At 47.5% G+C, this 17,011-nt stretch overlaps 1 protein-coding gene across 1 annotated transcript in view; it reads right to left on the bottom strand.

The window, feature by feature from the left end:
* ST8SIA6 (ST8 alpha-N-acetyl-neuraminide alpha-2,8-sialyltransferase 6) overlaps window positions 1-15,692 on the bottom strand; it is a 45,228-nt gene extending 29,536 nt beyond the window's left edge. Inside the window, exons 1-3 of the mRNA XM_028750489.2 lie at window positions 15,568-15,692; window positions 15,188-15,298; window positions 2,835-2,933 (exon numbers count right to left, since the gene is read on the bottom strand). Of these exons, the coding sequence (XP_028606322.2) occupies window positions 2,835-2,933; window positions 15,188-15,298; window positions 15,568-15,662 (305 nt within the window). The 5' untranslated portion in view covers window positions 15,663-15,692. The remainder of the gene's footprint in view (window positions 1-2,834; window positions 2,934-15,187; window positions 15,299-15,567) is intronic.
* Between the last annotated feature and the right edge of the window lie 1,319 nt (window positions 15,693-17,011).

The raw sequence follows: 17,011 nt of genomic DNA, 5'->3' as shown, positions 1-17,011 counted from the left end.
GGACCCCTGAATGCAAGGCAGATGCTCTGTCACTGAGCTACATCCTTTCCCCAATTCATGCCTTAAGCATGGGTCACCAACATGATGCCTGTGAGCACACATGTGCTATAACAGGACTCCCTTGACAGCCACAGGCTCCCATCTGAACAAGTGTGAAAGAAGATTTCCATAACCAATAGAAAGTTTTTTTAAGCCTAATTATGCTATGGGGGGACGCGGGTGGCGCTGTGGGTTAAACCACAGAGCCTAGGACTTGCCGATCTGAAGGTCAGCGGTTCGAATCCCCATGACAGGGTGAGCTCCCGTTGCTCGGTCCCAGCTCCTGCCAACCTAGCAGTTTGAAAGCACATCAAAGTGCAAGTAGATAAATAGGTACCGCTCTGGCGGGAAGGTAAACGGTGTTTCCGTGCGCTGCTCTGGTTTGCCAGAAGCGCCTTAGTCCTGCTGGCCACATGACCCGGAAGCTGTACACCGGCTCCCTCGGCCAATAAAGCGAGATGAGCGCTGCAATCCCAGAGTCGTCTGCAACTGGACCTAATGGTCAGGGGTCCCTTTACCTTTATGCTATGGGGAGGGGAGGTTACATCTGAAAAGCAGAGATCTGCATCACAGAGGTGGTGTCCAAAACATTTTCTATGGTTTGCAAATGTGTTCATGGGTTGGCTGGATATAGGCAGGCATTTCCCCACACCCCATCCTAGCAGCCAGGTATTGCACCAGCAACCTGGTCCACTGACTACTGCAGAGTTTGCCTGTCACCATAGCTGAGCCATCAGAATCACGACTTTGCACTTCTCTCCTTGCTCCCCACTCCCTAGTGGTGGTCCAGAATTGCACAACATGTCCTTGCGAGGGGCTACTGCTCTGATATGCTGTGCTGTGTGCTCTTCCATCACACTGTGACTCGTCAGAGCCATTTGAATGCGAGAGCTGACCTAGAGGCATCTCATTCAACTGAGGCAAACTTTTAAACGTTATCTGCTGTTCAAAACACTTTAAAAAAGAAGAAGCCTAAATGAAGATAGTGTCTTGATGTTTTTTTTTGTCCTAATGAAGGATTTTGGAATGTTTGAAGTCTAACAAGAAAATAAGGGAATGGGGGAGAGAGAGACTTCTCGGGAGAAGCAGTAAATGAAATACCTCGCTGAAATAGGTATAGTCATTGTTGCTTTTATGCAGCATAAAAATCAATACACAGAGAAAAGAACAAAACACTGAGGGTGTTTGTTAGAGGCTTGCTTTGTCCTTGTGTATTAAGATTTGTGGACACATCATGTGAGAGGACATGGTGGGACAACCCTTTTCCTTTGGGTAATCTGTCAGGGACTGTGTCCTGACAGTGGGCAGGGCTGAATCCAGTGGGAGGCAGGGCCAGAGCAAAAACAAGCCAGTACTACCACTTTTGTTTTCTGCCACCCTGCTTTCTTCCAGCCCCTCTTTCCACTGCCTGCTTTCCACTCTCATCTGGTGCGTCTTCCTTCCCACTCAACAGGCTGCTTGCAAAAGACTTTTTGAAATTAGACCACAGGTTGCTCATCTGTTTTACAGTGGAACCAGAAGTTCTGGGACTAAGAAAGGGAAGAAATTAGAAGTAATATGCTTGTTGGGCTAGAAAAACAACAACAAAGAACACCATACATTCAGGAACTCTGGGGCGTGAAGTAGACAGGGATTTGAGGTTGAATCCAAAGTTAGTTCTTGATTAATTTCAGTGGGTTTGCTCTGAGTTGAACTTGGGCTGGTGGACTAATGGAAACTGTGTGAGCTCCAGCCTCAGAGCCTCTTCAAGCACTGAAAGGAAGAGGGGTAAGATGTGAAGCATCAGCCCTTGTACCTGACCAGAAGTATTATGCTCCTAGATCGCCAGGGTGCCATTGATAGGTGCTGGTGGGGTGGCTGGCAAAGTCATTTAAATAATGTAGTCCAGAGAGAAAAGAAATCCTGACAACACATTGCTGAGGAACACAAAAACATTGAATTTGAAAAAGCATTGAATTTGAAACATTGAATTTGAAAAGCATTGAATTTGAAACATTGAATTTGAAAAGCATTGAATTTGAAAAAGGAACAGAGAAGTTTTTTCTTTTCTCATTGAGGTCTTGTACAAAGCAGGGAGACATTCAACCAAACATACAGAGGAAATGCTCCCTCAGAATCACAATGCCAATAATGTCACATGCTACTTCAACAAATATCATTCCACTCTGCCTTTTTGCTTAAACAACACCCCCCCCCCCAATTTGGTTAACTGACATATTGATAGCAGAACTAACTGTTAAGTTACAAGCAGCACGATTCCTGCTGTTGCACTTCCAACAGAAATTAGATGGCAGTAGCTACCAATTATATCTCCCACAATTTCGCAGGGTGATACTATATTGAGGACATTGTGGGGGGATTTTAATGGTGGCTAGACTCAACCTCCCAGTTGCCCAGGACAGGCATCAGCAGTGGGCCTTGGTAGGTGCCCCAAGATGTCAATTATATAAATACTGGGAACCTGGGATTCTACCTGTGCCTGTTTTATGTGTACTTCAAGCTCCAGTTCAAATCCTTGACTCCAGCTTTTGTCACTGGCCTGAGGGACTCAGGTTTGGAGATTATGCATTCTAGGTCTAGATTCAGGTCTGGCCACTCTGCGCTTTGATCTGCAACCGCAGTCAGTCTTGTAACTCATTTCTTTACAATGCGACTCCACTATAGCCCTGGTTTTGCAATGAGCATCTCACCCTTGGAAATTCTGCCAACACACATCTGGGTAACCTGGGTTGTGTTTAGCAGCTGTATTTGGATGTAAACCAACTGAATTTAAGAACAGAAGCAGACCTCCCTACCTTTTTTTCTTGATAGATGAAGACCAATTGTTGTTCCACAACTCTTTGCATTTTGAGGCTTGCTCAGACTTCTGAATTCCAGTCTGATTGGGAGCCGTTCTGTTAACATAAAAGGGAAAATCAGTCTTTGAAAGAATAAAAATGGTCTTGGCAGCAGCTGCACAATGGATGGCTGTGAAGCAAAGATAAGCAGCAGCAGCAGCTCCAGCTTGTGAGGGGAGAAAACTCAGGATGGCAAAGTCTGTTTCACTCTCATTCTATGGTTTCTGTCCAGAAGTGGGCTGCTCTGAGTTGCCACCAGAAGCATATTTTATTATAAAGAGGTGAGTTTTGCTTCCATTGTTCAGTGTGTTATGTTGATTTTGATGTAAATCAGAAATGTGATATCTATCTATTTATCTATCTATCTAACCACACACAGCTTCAACATAATTACATTTCAAAAAGGCACATCTATTTTAACAATAAACATTAATGGCTTTTACAAAGACCCAAGATACTCATTTCAAATACGAATGTGCATTTCAAATAGCATTATTATAGCTGTATTTGTTACCTTTCTTCCATGATTGAACTCAAGGCCACCTTTTGTTTGTATCATGTTGAGACTCTGTGCTGCTTCACTTCTGCAGTGTTACTGCTGTGTGTGCTCTTAAGACAGGGGTGGGAAACCTTCAGCCCTTCAGGTGGCCAGGAATGATGGGCGTTGTAGTCCAACAACATTCAGAGGACCAAAGGCTTCCACCCACTGCTTTAAACCTACTTTCTAGGCCTTGACTTCAGGCAACCACCTCAATATGGCAAGAAATGCTCCACACAGAGAATTTAATTTGCCTGCATTCTCTTCAGATATTAAGGCTGTGCACCAGATTCAGCCACAACCCAAAGCATGCACTCCAAAATATCTGAGGGCCACCAAGTTGGCAAATGTTAGAATCATAGAATCATAGAATCATAGAGTTGGAAGAGACCACAAGGGCCATCGAGTCCAAGCCCCTGCCAAGCAGGAAACACCATCAGAGCACTCCTGACATATGGTTGTCAAACCTCTGCTTAAAGACCTCCAAAGAAGGAGACTCCACCACACTCCTTGGCAGCAAATTCCACTGTCGAACAGCTCTTACTGTTCTCCTAGACATCTCACCCATCCCCACCCCTGGCCCTACTCCCCTTTTACTCTAAATCACCTCTGTTCATCTTATTCCCCTGAATAAGTTCATGGTTCTGTCAGGTGGGTGGAGATTTCAGGATCAGAATTCCTCTTCCCCTTCAACCTTGGTTCTGCCTTCAGAAGGAGACTGCTGTTCATTCCCCTGGCAATGATGTCTCCAAATACATAGTTTTCATCTTCACAGTAGGAATGAATGACAAGCACACAAGAATACAAGAGAAATAAAGTGAAAATAAAGTAGTGTTGAAAATTGGCTCCGAGATACACACACAACCATAAAACTCACACACTGAGTTTATCTCTGAATGTATCTCTATTAAATAGCTTTAATGGGACAGTGCAAGCAGACCAAGTCAACATGCTAGAATGCAATTGCTTATGAACAGCACGAGTTCACAGCTATCCCAGCATGAGGTTGTGCAAGAATTGCAAATGTGTTATGCTGTCATGAGAAACAGGTGTGCCCACTCAAATATTTTGGAGGAGTGTGTAAAGCAGAAATGGGACTGAAGCAAAGAAGCTCCATCTTCCACAGCCAACGATCCTTAGAGTGTCCTAAGAGTGGTGACAGGCTTTAAATAAAATCCATCATTACTTATAGTAGAAATGCAAACAGCCCAGTGTCACTCAACTTAGTTCTGCTCCAGTCTCCAGGCCACCTATCATTTTGCTCTTGTTCTTCGGGTTTTTGAGATCCAGGAGCCATTCCTGACATTTTGTGCTTGGGAAACACACAACATGGATCTCGCTTTCAGTTTCCTTCTGAGTGCATGGGAGTGCAAATGACTGCCACCTCTAGGGGGGGAAATGAAAGCTAATAACATGAAAAATGAGCTTTGTGTGCTGCAGTTCCTCTGCGGTAGCCAATGATTCCCAAAAGCTGGGTAATATTATATTTCCTGGTCCAATGCTTTCTTACCCAATCACAATATAATCTCCAGTTTTCAAAGGTTGGGTGACTTTGACCTTTTCTGCATATTAGCATTCCCTTCTTTCTTAGCCTTGACTCTCATACTGCCTAAAACTCATTACTTCTAGTCGTCTTAGCTTCTGGATTTCAAGTGGGAAGTCAAAAACTGTGCCAGCTCACAATACATGCTCTTTATATTTGCACTCTTTCCCCTCTCCTTTCAAAAACTATTGGAAAGAGCAGATAGATTCCCTGATTGCTGGCTACAATTCTCCTTCTGGACTCTACACTTGTCTCAAGTGCCTGGCACTATCTTGGCACACGGGCAGCTGGATCTTGGCATATGGACTGGATAGACACCCACATACTGTATTTTTCGCCCTATAGGACACACTTTTCCCCCTCCAAAAATGAAGGGGAAATCTGGGTGCGTCCTATGGGCCGAATGCAGGCTTTCGCTGAAGCTTGGAGAGTGAGAGGGGTCAGTGCGCACCGACCCCTCTCGCTCTCCAGGCTTCAGGAAGACATCCGCAGCCTAGGCAGCCCTGCAGGAGGTCCCGCAGGGCTGTCTAGGCTGCGGATAGCAGCCTGCTTCCCGGAGCGTCGGGCGCCCTGAAAGCAGAGCGCCCGGTGCTTCGGGAAAGACACCCGCAGCCTAGGCAGCCCTGCAGGAGGTCCCGCAGGGCTGTCTAGGCTGCGGATAGCAGCCTGCTTCCCGGAGCATTGGGCGCCCTGAAAGCAGAGCGCCCCGCCCGCCTGACAGACATCCGCAGCGTGGGGAGCCCTGCAGGAGTTTGCCGCAGGGCTCCCCACACTGCGGATATCAGCCTGCCACCGGGCAGGTGGGGCGCCCTCAAGCAGAGCGCCCCGCCCGCCGGACAGACATCCGCAGCGTGGGGAGCCCTGCAGGAGTTCCCCGCAGGGCTCCCCACGCTGCGGATAGCAGCCTGCTGCCCGGCGGGCGGGGCTCCCTGAAGCAGGGCGCCCCTCGTGCCGGGCAGACATTGGCCAGCCCCACAAGCTGGGGAGACAGCAGGGAGGCGCAGCGCCACCATCCCGCTGTTCCTCGACCTGGTTCGGTTTCCCCGACCTGCTTTTGGGGGGGAAATAAAGGGGGGAAATTCCTTTATTTCCCCCCCAAAAAACTAGGTGCGTCCTATGGGACGGAGCGTCCTATGGGACGAAAAATACGGTCGTTACCCCAACTATGATCCTTCTTCCCCAAATCCAGGATTCACTTGCTATTACAGCCGGGGGGGAGGAGAGTGCTGTTTAGCCTGAGGGACGCATTCCCTTCTGTGTAACCACCCTGGGGCCACATGGCAATGGACGGCAGGCCCAGAGGGGAAATGGGTGGAAGAATGGAAGTTATCATACCTTTGTATGTAGGCTAGTTTCTGCACATACAACTCTCTATCACCCATCCCAGACAAACAAGGGGCATTAACTAAAGTTCAAGGACTCATTCCAGCCATGGGAAAACACCCAAGGTGGGTGAAAAGTAGAGCCAATGAGGGTTGTGGTCTGGGAAGAGTCCTGGGGGCCAGATAGAAAGAACTGGAGGGCTTCATTTGGCCACTGGCCTGAGGCTCCCTACCCCATGTTACAGTTTGGACACTCCCCAAAGTGACAAAATATGTATAAATTTTGAAAATACCGTGCCATGTTCTTCTATTTCTAACACTGCTATTCATTCTTCATTCTCTCCCATTTTTATTAAGTCAGCTACTCCATGGCCATTATAAACCAATTGTTGTTCCCCAATAGGATACATGCTTTTAACTTCTTAAGTATTCTGCCACTAATTTTGTCGAATTAGATAATGAGACTGCATTGCTGTTTTAGGGTTCGTGACACTTTGATTAATAAGGTAATATGCAATCTAAATGCTCAGTGAAATGGACTGTAAAATCTTAAACGGCAGAAGTAACAAATTGTCTTCCGACATTAATCACGGCAAATGTGTAAGAGGTTGTCTGACACTTTCTTCCCATTCTCCCCCCTTCCCCCAATGGAATTGTCACTAATGTTTTAGGCCAATGAAAGGTTACTGAAGCCAGACATCACGGGCAGGCATCTCCTTCCCACGCCCCATGGCTGGCTCAAGACATTTTGCTGTCTGATGCAAAGATCAATATGGAACTCCTAGGAAGCTTCTCAATATTGAGTCAGACCATTGAATTGAACCTAGGACTTTTGCATGCAAAGAAGATGCCCTACCATTGAACTCCACTCCTTCCACCACAGTCCATGTATAGAAGCCAACTGCATTGGCAGTTGAATCTGTCTTTGACATTGGCAATGGGGGAACATCTGAGGATGGCAGGCTAGTAGGCCTAGTGACACATTCAGATCTGCCTTCCAACATGTTGCTCCTACACACCCCACCCAGCAACTACTGCCTGTGGCGGTTGCCTCATTCTTCCTAAGAGTAGGGACAGCCCCAAGCAAGATCAAACCTTCAAACTAGTTAAGCCACTGGAATGGGAATTAATAAGCATACTTAGCATTCTGATTTCCAGTTTCTGCAGCAAATCCAGAAAAATCTCAGGACATTTTAAACAAAGCCAAGCTGGTTTGGGTCAGCAGAAAGTGCTTCCCCACTCCTCCCCACAAGGCCAATAAAATTCATTTGGCACCTAAGGCAGAAAATCCCACAAGTATCTCTCCACGTTCCCGGTCAGTCAAAATACAGTCACAGCAGTCAATTAAGTAACTAACAGTTTTGCTGCCAATTCATGGCACTCAAAATCAGTGCCTGAGGCCGCTGTCTGATTCTGCCTAATGGCAGGGCTGGCTCTGCCTGTTCCATAAACTTGATAGCGTTGCATATTTGCCATAAGTAAAGGCCCCTGTGCATTAACCAAAGTTCAAGGGCTCATTCCAGCCACGGGAAAAGAAGAGACTGACCCTTGGAAAATGCTGTGGTGAGGATCATCAACAAGTCACTCTCCTCTAAGGCAGGAGTGGCCAACTGATAGCATGTGCTCCAAAGTCTGGGAAACAGCAGTGCCATCAGGGCCAGACTCTGAGACAGAGGTCCAGGGCCCCACATAGCAGAAGCAGGAAGGCCCCTCAAATGCAACAGCGGCAGGGCTGGATGACCACATTTCAAAGGAAAGTAATTATCCCCTAAAAGAGAGAGCCTTTGTAAGGCCATTAACTCAAGAATCTAAAATTACTGAACTATGCCATTGCTTGGTAATAAGGTGATGTCCACAGAGACTATAAAGCGAAGCAAGGAAGCCTCAGGGCTGTGATCTCCCTCCTCTTCAAGCACAAGCTTATTTTCTTCTATAACTCAGGTGCAGCAAGATTACATGAGCAAGCTCAGTGAAAAGAGAGCCTAATCAAATCAGAACTCTGCCTGGAGGGGCAAGAACACTACTGAACGCCGAATTCAATTGATAGCTACTCTGGGTTCAGCAGCTGGTGAGGATGGGATGACGGCCTCTTCCCCAGAACCCCTCACTCATCCGTGCAGAGCCTGCTCAAGGTGGGTGAAGCAAACTCTGCATAAGGGAACTTTGTCATTTCTAAAAATGAGGCATCACACTGCATGTACTGCAACAGGGGACTCATTCACATTTCTGTTTATCTTGAGATTTCATGTAATCAATGCTTTTCTTTTTTTAAAAAAGCTTTCAACATAGAATAGAATAAAGGTCCAACTAATCCAAATAAAAATAAGACAGCAGGAAAAGAAGAAGAAAAACAAAAGAAGAAAAGAAAACAATACAAACCCCTATATCAAGGTTGCATCTTAAGTCTTATGCCACACAAAGGAGGGTGAGCCCTCCCAGCTCTCACCTGCTGCTTGCCCTGGGAAACCCTCAGAAAAACTGGTTGACATTTGTTCCAATTTGGCAGTACAGTGGTACCTCAGGTTACAGACGTTTCAGGTTACAGACGCTTCAGGTTACAGACTCCGCTAACCCAGAAATAGTATCTTGGGTTAAGAACTTTGCTTCAGGGTGAGAACAGAAATCATGCTCCAGCGGCATAGCAGCAGCAGGAGGCCCCATTAGCTAAAGTGGTACCTCAGTTTAAGAACAGTTTCAGGTTAAGAACAGACCTCCAGAATGAATTAAGTTCTTAACCCGAAGTAGCACTGTATACAATGTGTTTTCCCAGGGAAAGCAGTGAGACAAAAGGAAGACCTCTCAAGCCTGTGCTTAGGAATCATGGGACAAGTGTAGATGAGCCCTAAGCGCTGCTCTGAAATAAACCCACTCCTGCCCATGCTCTGGTCTCCTGCTGTGGTTCACAGGGGCCTTCTGGCCAGCCAGGAGCCAAAGCATGGATCTGCTGACTAAGAGTCAGGACCATGGATAGCTCACTGTGCATTCAAGATCAGGCGATCTACGTGGTCCTGCACAGCAAGGTGGGTGCCTCCAGCTCTGCTTCCTCTAAGCTGGACGGGGGGGGGGGGGTGTTGCTTGGGCTTAAAGAGGTTGCACCTTATTCCAAAGGTATGTGCTCCAGAAAAGCTGAGGTGCCTTTTGTCCTCCGAACCAGGGAGTACTTTGTGAACATGCAAGAGACAATGTGGAAGACGAGGCCTATGCAACTAGATTAGGGGAAACAGGAGCAGAGAGGTAGCAGCTGTGGCATGGGAGCCTTAAGATCATGCAGGGTTGCGCTGGGATGGAATTTGGCTCAAAGAAGCCAACCCCCAAGCTCACCCACAACACAGCCTGAGGTAGAACACTGACTTGAGATCACGTTGACAAACTTAATTTCCATAATGGGGTCCACAGATTCTTCAAGAGTATTTCTGCGTTTGGAAGACAAGCATGGTCCCTGCTAAGTTCCACCTCTCCTGCGCTTGTCAAGGGTGTAGAGATGTCATTCAGGAAGAAAAGAGGATTGGGGATTATTTTCTGCCCCTTTAGCAGAAGAGATGTATGACTGGCAGAAGAGATGTATGACTGGCAGCAAGTGAAGCTGAACATACCCCTCGTCCACACCATATATTTTAAGTGCTATGATACCACTTTATACAATCATGGTTCCTGTCCCCAAAGAATTCTGGGAGCTGCAGATTGTGAAGGGTGCTGAGAGTTGTTAAGAGACCGCTGTGCCCCTCTGAGAATGACAATTCCTAGAGTTCCCTGTGAGGATTGACTGTGAAACCACTCTGAGACTTGTAGCCCTGGGAGGGGAACGGGGTGGGGTGTGGGTCTCTTAACTCTCAGCCCTTTTTTAAAAAAACTGCAGCTCCTGGAACTCTTTGGGAGAGCCATGACTGTTTAAAGTGGTATCATAGTGCTTTAAATGCAGCGTGTGAATGTGGCCATAATCACCTATTTATTCCTGTTAAAGGGACAGCTATAGAAGGGAGAGTTCAGAAGTCAACACCCCTGCAGGAGAAATGTGGGGATAGCTGGCCGATGCTTTCCGGCATATCAGTTCTACCAGGTGCACCCCAGAATGGCTATTTCATAATGTGTCTAAAAGACGTAGTCTGGGAGGAAATAAGAGTGTTAATGATGGCAGTCAATTTAGCACAGCTGCCAGGCTTGCTGAGCAATGTATATTGCAGTCCATTACTTATGTGCTAAGTAACTATTCCCATTCTTTGTAATAACTATTTTACCCTCAGGGGTACAACATTCTGACAGAAGAAAGAACATAGAGGTCTCTGTAGCACGGTTAATAATTAATTACATTTGGTTAATTATTTCACAGCCTCTCCAAAAGGGTCTGTTGTTGTAGACAGGAGCCATGAAAAAAATAACAAGCACACACAAGCCAGGTCATTGCTTGAGCTGCTGCAGGGACGCGGACTTATAAAAAATATTGGGGGGGCCCGGGAAAGCTCATGAATAATAAATAAGCTCATGAATATGCAAATAAAGTGGCTCCGGCCCTAAATAGGGCAAGCCACGCCCCCCAGCCAGCCAATCGGCTGGCTGGGAGGTGTGGCCAGTCGGGATTCCCCTGTTCTCGCGGGGGCCAGGAGGAAGGAAATTCCCCCCGGCAGTGCCTTGGCAGTGGCGGTGGTGCTGCGAAGCAGCGAGGCAGGAGCCCCCGCCCCCGGGGATTCCCTAATCTCGCGGGGGACGGCCGGGGCTCTCCGACTAGGGCGCGCGGCTGGCTGGCTGGCTGGCTGGCGAGGGAGCAGGTGGGGAGGAGGCGGGGGACGGCGGCGGCGCTCTGCTGGAAGGGCGCCCGAGATTATTGGGGGGGCTGAGCCCCCCCAAAAAATTTTTTGAGGGGGCTCGAGCCCCCTCAGGCCCCATGGAGTCGGCGCCTATGAGCTGCTGTGATGTCATGGAAGGTTTATAAGCACTCTAAGCTCTAAATACAAAGTCTGTCATTGTGGAAGGTCAAATATCAGGGCAGGGGTTGTGCCGGAGGTGCAGTGTCAGTTTTGGAGAACACCCTTCTTGCCTGGCCAAGTGCCTGGAGAGGTTGTGTGGTATAGAGGAGCTGTCGAGCAACAAAGTAGAAACAAAATAATAAAATTGGGCAGAAGTGGGCATAGAGGATATGGGGGCATAAATAAATGGGGTGTAGAGGAATAATAAATAATAATAATAATAATTTATTTATATCCCACCCTCCCCAGCCGAAGCTGGGCTCAGAGCGGCTAACAACAATAAAATGATACAATATACTAAAATCATTTCATTATAAAATCAATTCAATTCAGATGAAGAGGTAGTCAGAAAACAGGATGGAGAAGGGAAGAGACAGCTCACACAGGGCCTAGAAATAGGACTGGCAACATGCTGCTGAGTAGACAACTGGTGGAAAGAATTTCACGCAATCATTTTTCTGGAAGTGCAATAGCAGAGAAATATCTATTTGGATCTCAGGGGTTAATTCTGTTAATGTTAAAGTCAACTAGCCAAGAGGTGGGTGGGTGGAGGTACTGCTTACCAACCAGAGTGACGTGCTCTTTAACAACAACAACAACAATTTTATTATTTATACACCACCCATTTGGCTGGTTCACTGAGGTGGCAAATGTCCTGAGAGTGTTTTCCTCTGTATATTTGGTTGACCAAAACAAGGACTGAAACCCTCTGTTCCTTTCTCTTCAAATTATGCACCATTTCCCTCAGTTTTCCTCAATAAAATGTTACAAAGATTCTTTTTTCACTGGACTCCATCTGCATTACTTAAGTGACTTTGCTAACACTTCTACAATAATCAGCCATAATTTTAAGCCAAATAACTCTAGTGCATTATATTGATGTAATGTTTCATCCCTGGAAACAGGTACTTTCCCCTCTTTATTAGTCAGTTAATCTCTCTTGCCTGACTGCTGCTCCTACAACATGCACATTACAAACTTTAATGGAAGCTGACAGGAGAGTCAAGAATGTTTGGGGGAAAACTGTAAGAGGCACCACATCTGTTTGTGTGTCCTGCAGTTCAACACCTGGCATCCTGGTAGGGAAAGGCTTACCAGGGAAGGCTTTTGTTGTTGCATTGCTACTCCTGTGGTTGCTTTTTTTGTGCAAAGTATTTTCTTATCTCTGCTTCCACACAATTAAACACTAGATGTAAGCAAACAAAAGGAACTCTTAAAAAAGCTGTTGGGAAATTTATATAAGTGGATTGACAATTATTGCCCCTGGAGGTGTCCCCAGTGTTCTACAGAAGTGCAGCAAATGTTGAACATTCAATCACAGAATGAAATAAATATTGTCAGTCCTTCACTGCTTTTGAACCCTAAAGTAATTTGAAAATACAGGAGTCACAGAAGGCCAAAGAGACAGGAAAACATTCTTTTTTACTGTAAAAGAGTTTTGACAAAGAAAATGGATGTTCTGTGCCATGGCTTAAAAAGAAGAAAGAAAGAAAGAAAGAAAGAAAGAAAGAAAGAAAGAAAGAAAGAAAGAAATCACTGCTTGGCTTAACTTGGCAAATCCTTTATTAATTGTAATGGAATAAAACTTGTAAGACCTCCATTTATACCTTTAATCAGCATCAAAATCTAGGTGGGAAGGCTTATTTGATATTGGAAGTGCTGTAGAAGCGAGCGCTTTAGTAATAGAAAAATGTCAGTTGAACGCTGGGGGGGAAATACTTGCAAAAGGCACAGATCAGCTGAGGAACTAGCTACATAAGAAGAATGAGTCTCTCTCCCGGGAGACTTAAAACCAATGCAGAGCAGCCTATAATGTCAGGTTGAGGAGAATCATGTCACATATGGAATTGAACACCAGAGTGAAGTGGCGGTTAGGGTGTTGGATTAGGAGCTGGGAGACCTGGGTTCAAATCCCGACTCAGTCGTGAAGCTCACGGAGTGACCTTGGACCAGCCACCATCTCTCAGCCTAACTCAACGCCCAAGGTTGTTGGATAAAATGGGATGTGGGGGAGCCATCAACACCAGCTTGAGCTCCTTGGAGGAAAAGCGGTATGTAAATATAGAGAGAAAGCCCCCAAACCACCCAAAATACAGGGGAAGAATAACCTGTAGACCTGCCTGAGAATCAGAAATTGTTGCTAGCATCAGAAAAGGGATTCAGATCTTCTGGGTGTGGAGTCTGAACCTGCTGCTGAACCCACTCAAAGGCAATAACTCCTCTCTAAAGCCCTGATCGAAATGTTAGAAGGCATAGTGTGAGCTCATCCATCAAGTGTTGTAATGCAAGGCTCCAAACCTGATAACCCACCCCTTACATTCTGTTTAGCCCTCAGTTAAGGGATGGAGTTTGCATGGTGATCAGCTCCAAGCTCAATAGAATTGATCTTGCCTATAGATTCTACTGTCCATGCACTGGTATCCTCCAGGCTGGATTACTGCAATGTGTTCTCTGCGGGGCTACCCTTGAGGTTGATCTGGATTCTGGAAGCTGCAACTGGTGCAAAATGCAGGGACTCAATGGCTCATTACCTCTATTGCTGGAGAAATTGCACTGGCTGCCAATCAGCTACTAGGCTATGTTCAAAGTATTGGCTTTGGTGGATAAAACCTTATATACAGCTTGGGACCAGTTTACCTGAAAGATTGTCTCACCCCTTATATACCCAAATGATCACAGTACTCTGAAGCATCTTCTCAAAAAGTCCATTCCGGGCAATACAGCATTTTGTTGTTATATGAACTACATGAATCTCAAGGCAATTTACAATCCTACAATAAAAGCTACTAGGTTTAAAAACAGTAGAACCAAACAATGGAAACAGAGACCCAAAAGAAACCTTACCAGTCCCATCCAGCTGGAAAAAAATTGCTGACACAAGAATATTTTCAATCTGAATTCTCTCTTCATGCAAAACCTTTTCAGAATCTTCCTCTTAAACCTGAACCTAACTGGCTATTTACAGTACAAACATATACATGTCTACTCAGAAGTAAGACTCTTGGTTAAATGGGATTGGGAGGCTGGTATAGAGTTGTAGTCACAAACTGCTGGGATTCTAAAAGCAGGCGGGGGTTGGACCTGAGAACTCTCCAAAGGTCAAATTGTGTAAAACTGTTCATCTTACTCTGGTGACATTTCCCATTTCTGCAAGTTTTCACACCAAATCTTAAAACTATTTTTGTTTTTTATGCCGTGGGAGTTTAATGAGTGGGTTGAGGAGACAAGAAACGTCTCAAGAAAAAAATTACTGTGGTCTCGTGGATCACAGCTAAAGTGTTTGAAAGAGAAACACCTGAGCTTGAGGATGGTGACTCACAGCAGAAAGGATTGAAGCGAAGCGAAGATGATGGATAAAGTAAGTAAGAAAGAATAAAGAAAACAAAAGTGGGGGTAGAATATCTTCAAAGCTGAAGATGGCTCCTCTGCTAACCTAAATGGGAAATAATTCTGATTTCATTTTTTCCTGGAAAGGAATCTGGTTTCCACCACCAGTTACAAATTTTGAAATGAACAAATGATTCCTTGTGCTGCTTCAGTTGCAATATATCATTAACACTTTAAAATGCAATTTTAAAAGTAACTGAAATAATACAGGGATAAGATAATCTACCACCAAGCTTTTCACCGCTGTTGGTGAAGCCAAAAGGCAAGAACAATGTTTTGCAAAAAAAGAAAGGAAAAAGTAAGGTCACCGTATGTTGACCCCTGAGAGTTGGGATCTCGAAGTGAGAGCAGGACAATCAGGGACCAACCACAATATCAGGAACTCGTGGGCGTTTTCAAGATGATCGGCCCTTCTTGGAACACCGCTGGTCCACAATCCAGATGTTCGCAGCTGCCTTTCTCACGCTGGACCAGCGCAACTCTCCCTTCTCGGTCCAACCCAACACGAAGACGAGAAAAGCCGTTTCAACAACAACAACAACACAGCTCAGCCTTTTTACCTGTTGGTGGCCAAGGGAGGCTCCAGCTGGGCAGGTGCCGACGGCGCCCGGAGAGATCGCATCACCCTGGGGGTGCCCCCCGTCGTCGCCCTGACCTCCTTCTCCCAGCCCCTGGCAAGCAAGCGAGACAAACCCAAGTTGACCAGCCGAGAGCATTAAGTGGCGCCAGGAAGAAGCCCAGTCCAGCCACAGCAAAGACCTCGGCACCTTCGTGCATGCCCCCCCCCCGCAAAAAAAGCGCGCCCCCTGCCTTGGGGAAGCCTCCCTCGTGCAGAGAAGCTGGAGCTGGCCTCTCTCCCGACCCTATCCCCGTGACTTCATCCCCGCCGCGTGGGATCCCGCCACCCCCAGCAGCCCCCCAGGCAAGACCCCTCCAGTACCTCGCGCCGCCGGAGCCATCGGCGGAGAGCCACCCGAGGCACAGGCAGAGGAGCAGGCTGCCCAGCAGAGCCGCCAGGGCAAGGACCGCCCGCATCGCCGCCGCCGTGGGGAGGAGAACTGCCTGCCTGCCGCGGGATCCGGCCGCCGTCGCCGCTGCCCCCGCCCGCCCGCCTCCCACTGCAGCGAAGGCGACCCCGTCGGGCAGAGCAGGGGCGGCGGCGAGCGGCAGAGCAGGGTCGGGGCTGCTCGCCTGCTCTCGCCCCCCGCCCCTCGCTCGCTCCCGCCCCCCGACGCCGCTCTGGCTCCGCCCCCCTCCGGCTCCTGGCGGATCCGCTTCGCCTCCTGCGGGGTCTGGGGAGGCCAGCAGCCGCCGGAGGGGCCTCAGCTCATCCCAGCCCCTCGGCAGCCCTAGCTAGTCGCTCAAACTCTCGCTGGCTCGTGTCTCACAGAGGCAGGAGGAGAGATCCGGAGAGAAGGGATGGGGAAGTTGGGGTGGGGGTCGGGGGAGATCTGTGCCTTGGGAAGATCGAGGCGGGAGAGCTCTCCTAGCCACAAGACCCGGGTTCATTGGAAACGGCAATGGCTGCCTCTGAGCATGTGCAGAGAGTCAGCCGAGGGCCAAAAGTAGACGGGAACTCAGCTGATGAAGGAAGAGGCAGAATGGAGGCTCGCAGCCCAGGCGGAGGGCTTGCCAACCCTTCCCCTTGCTGTGGGCGGCTGTCACGAGCGGTTTAGCCCACCCCTCTAAAGTTACCACTAGCAGAAGAAGCGGGGGGGGGGGAGCAATTGCTGCCTTAGATCTGCCTCTTCCTCCAGCCCCCCCCCCCAGCAAATCGCAGCCTAGTAGGATTTATGTTGGGGAAATGACAAGGTGGGGAATAGGAGCCCCCTATAGGGGCTGGGGTCCCTTCGCCCCAATAAAACAATTGAAACCCCCCCCCCCGTTGATGGGCATTTCCATTCAAATGGTGTGGTATGCGGGGCAGGGGCAGGGCTTCCCTGGGCTCCCCCAATATTTTATTCAAGTTGGCTCCCTTGAGATAGGGAGAGCAGAGTCACAAACTCCTCTTTTAACCAGAGAAGGCACGCCATTCTGCCCTGTCCTGTTAAACTCTGGGGACCTCCAGGGAAACCCTCAAGGTGAGGAGCCAGAGTGAAGGCTTTTCCCTGCTTGGCTTGAGAGCTTTGACTCTTTGCCCCAGCCTCTTGCTTGCCATACATGTTACATTCAAGGGCTTGTGCCTGTGATTAATTTTTACTGGCTTTTAATGACTGTATTGTTGTTCTGTATTGTATTTTAATTGTACTTTGGCACAGAAAGAGGGGAAATGTTGGCGGCAGGGGGACATACAGCCCCCATCAGTGCTTTCGATTTATACGATGACACATTCTTCTAAAGAGCATGAGGAAATCTCAGAAGGTGATTTAAATTACATGTGTGAA

Source organism: Podarcis muralis, chromosome 12, assembly GCF_964188315.1.
Source record: "Podarcis muralis chromosome 12, rPodMur119.hap1.1, whole genome shotgun sequence".
In the NCBI taxonomy this organism is placed as follows: domain Eukaryota; kingdom Metazoa; phylum Chordata; class Lepidosauria; order Squamata; family Lacertidae; genus Podarcis; species Podarcis muralis.
The sequence above is the reverse complement of the archived record's forward strand: the minus strand, read 5'-3'. Positions and strand labels throughout refer to the sequence as shown.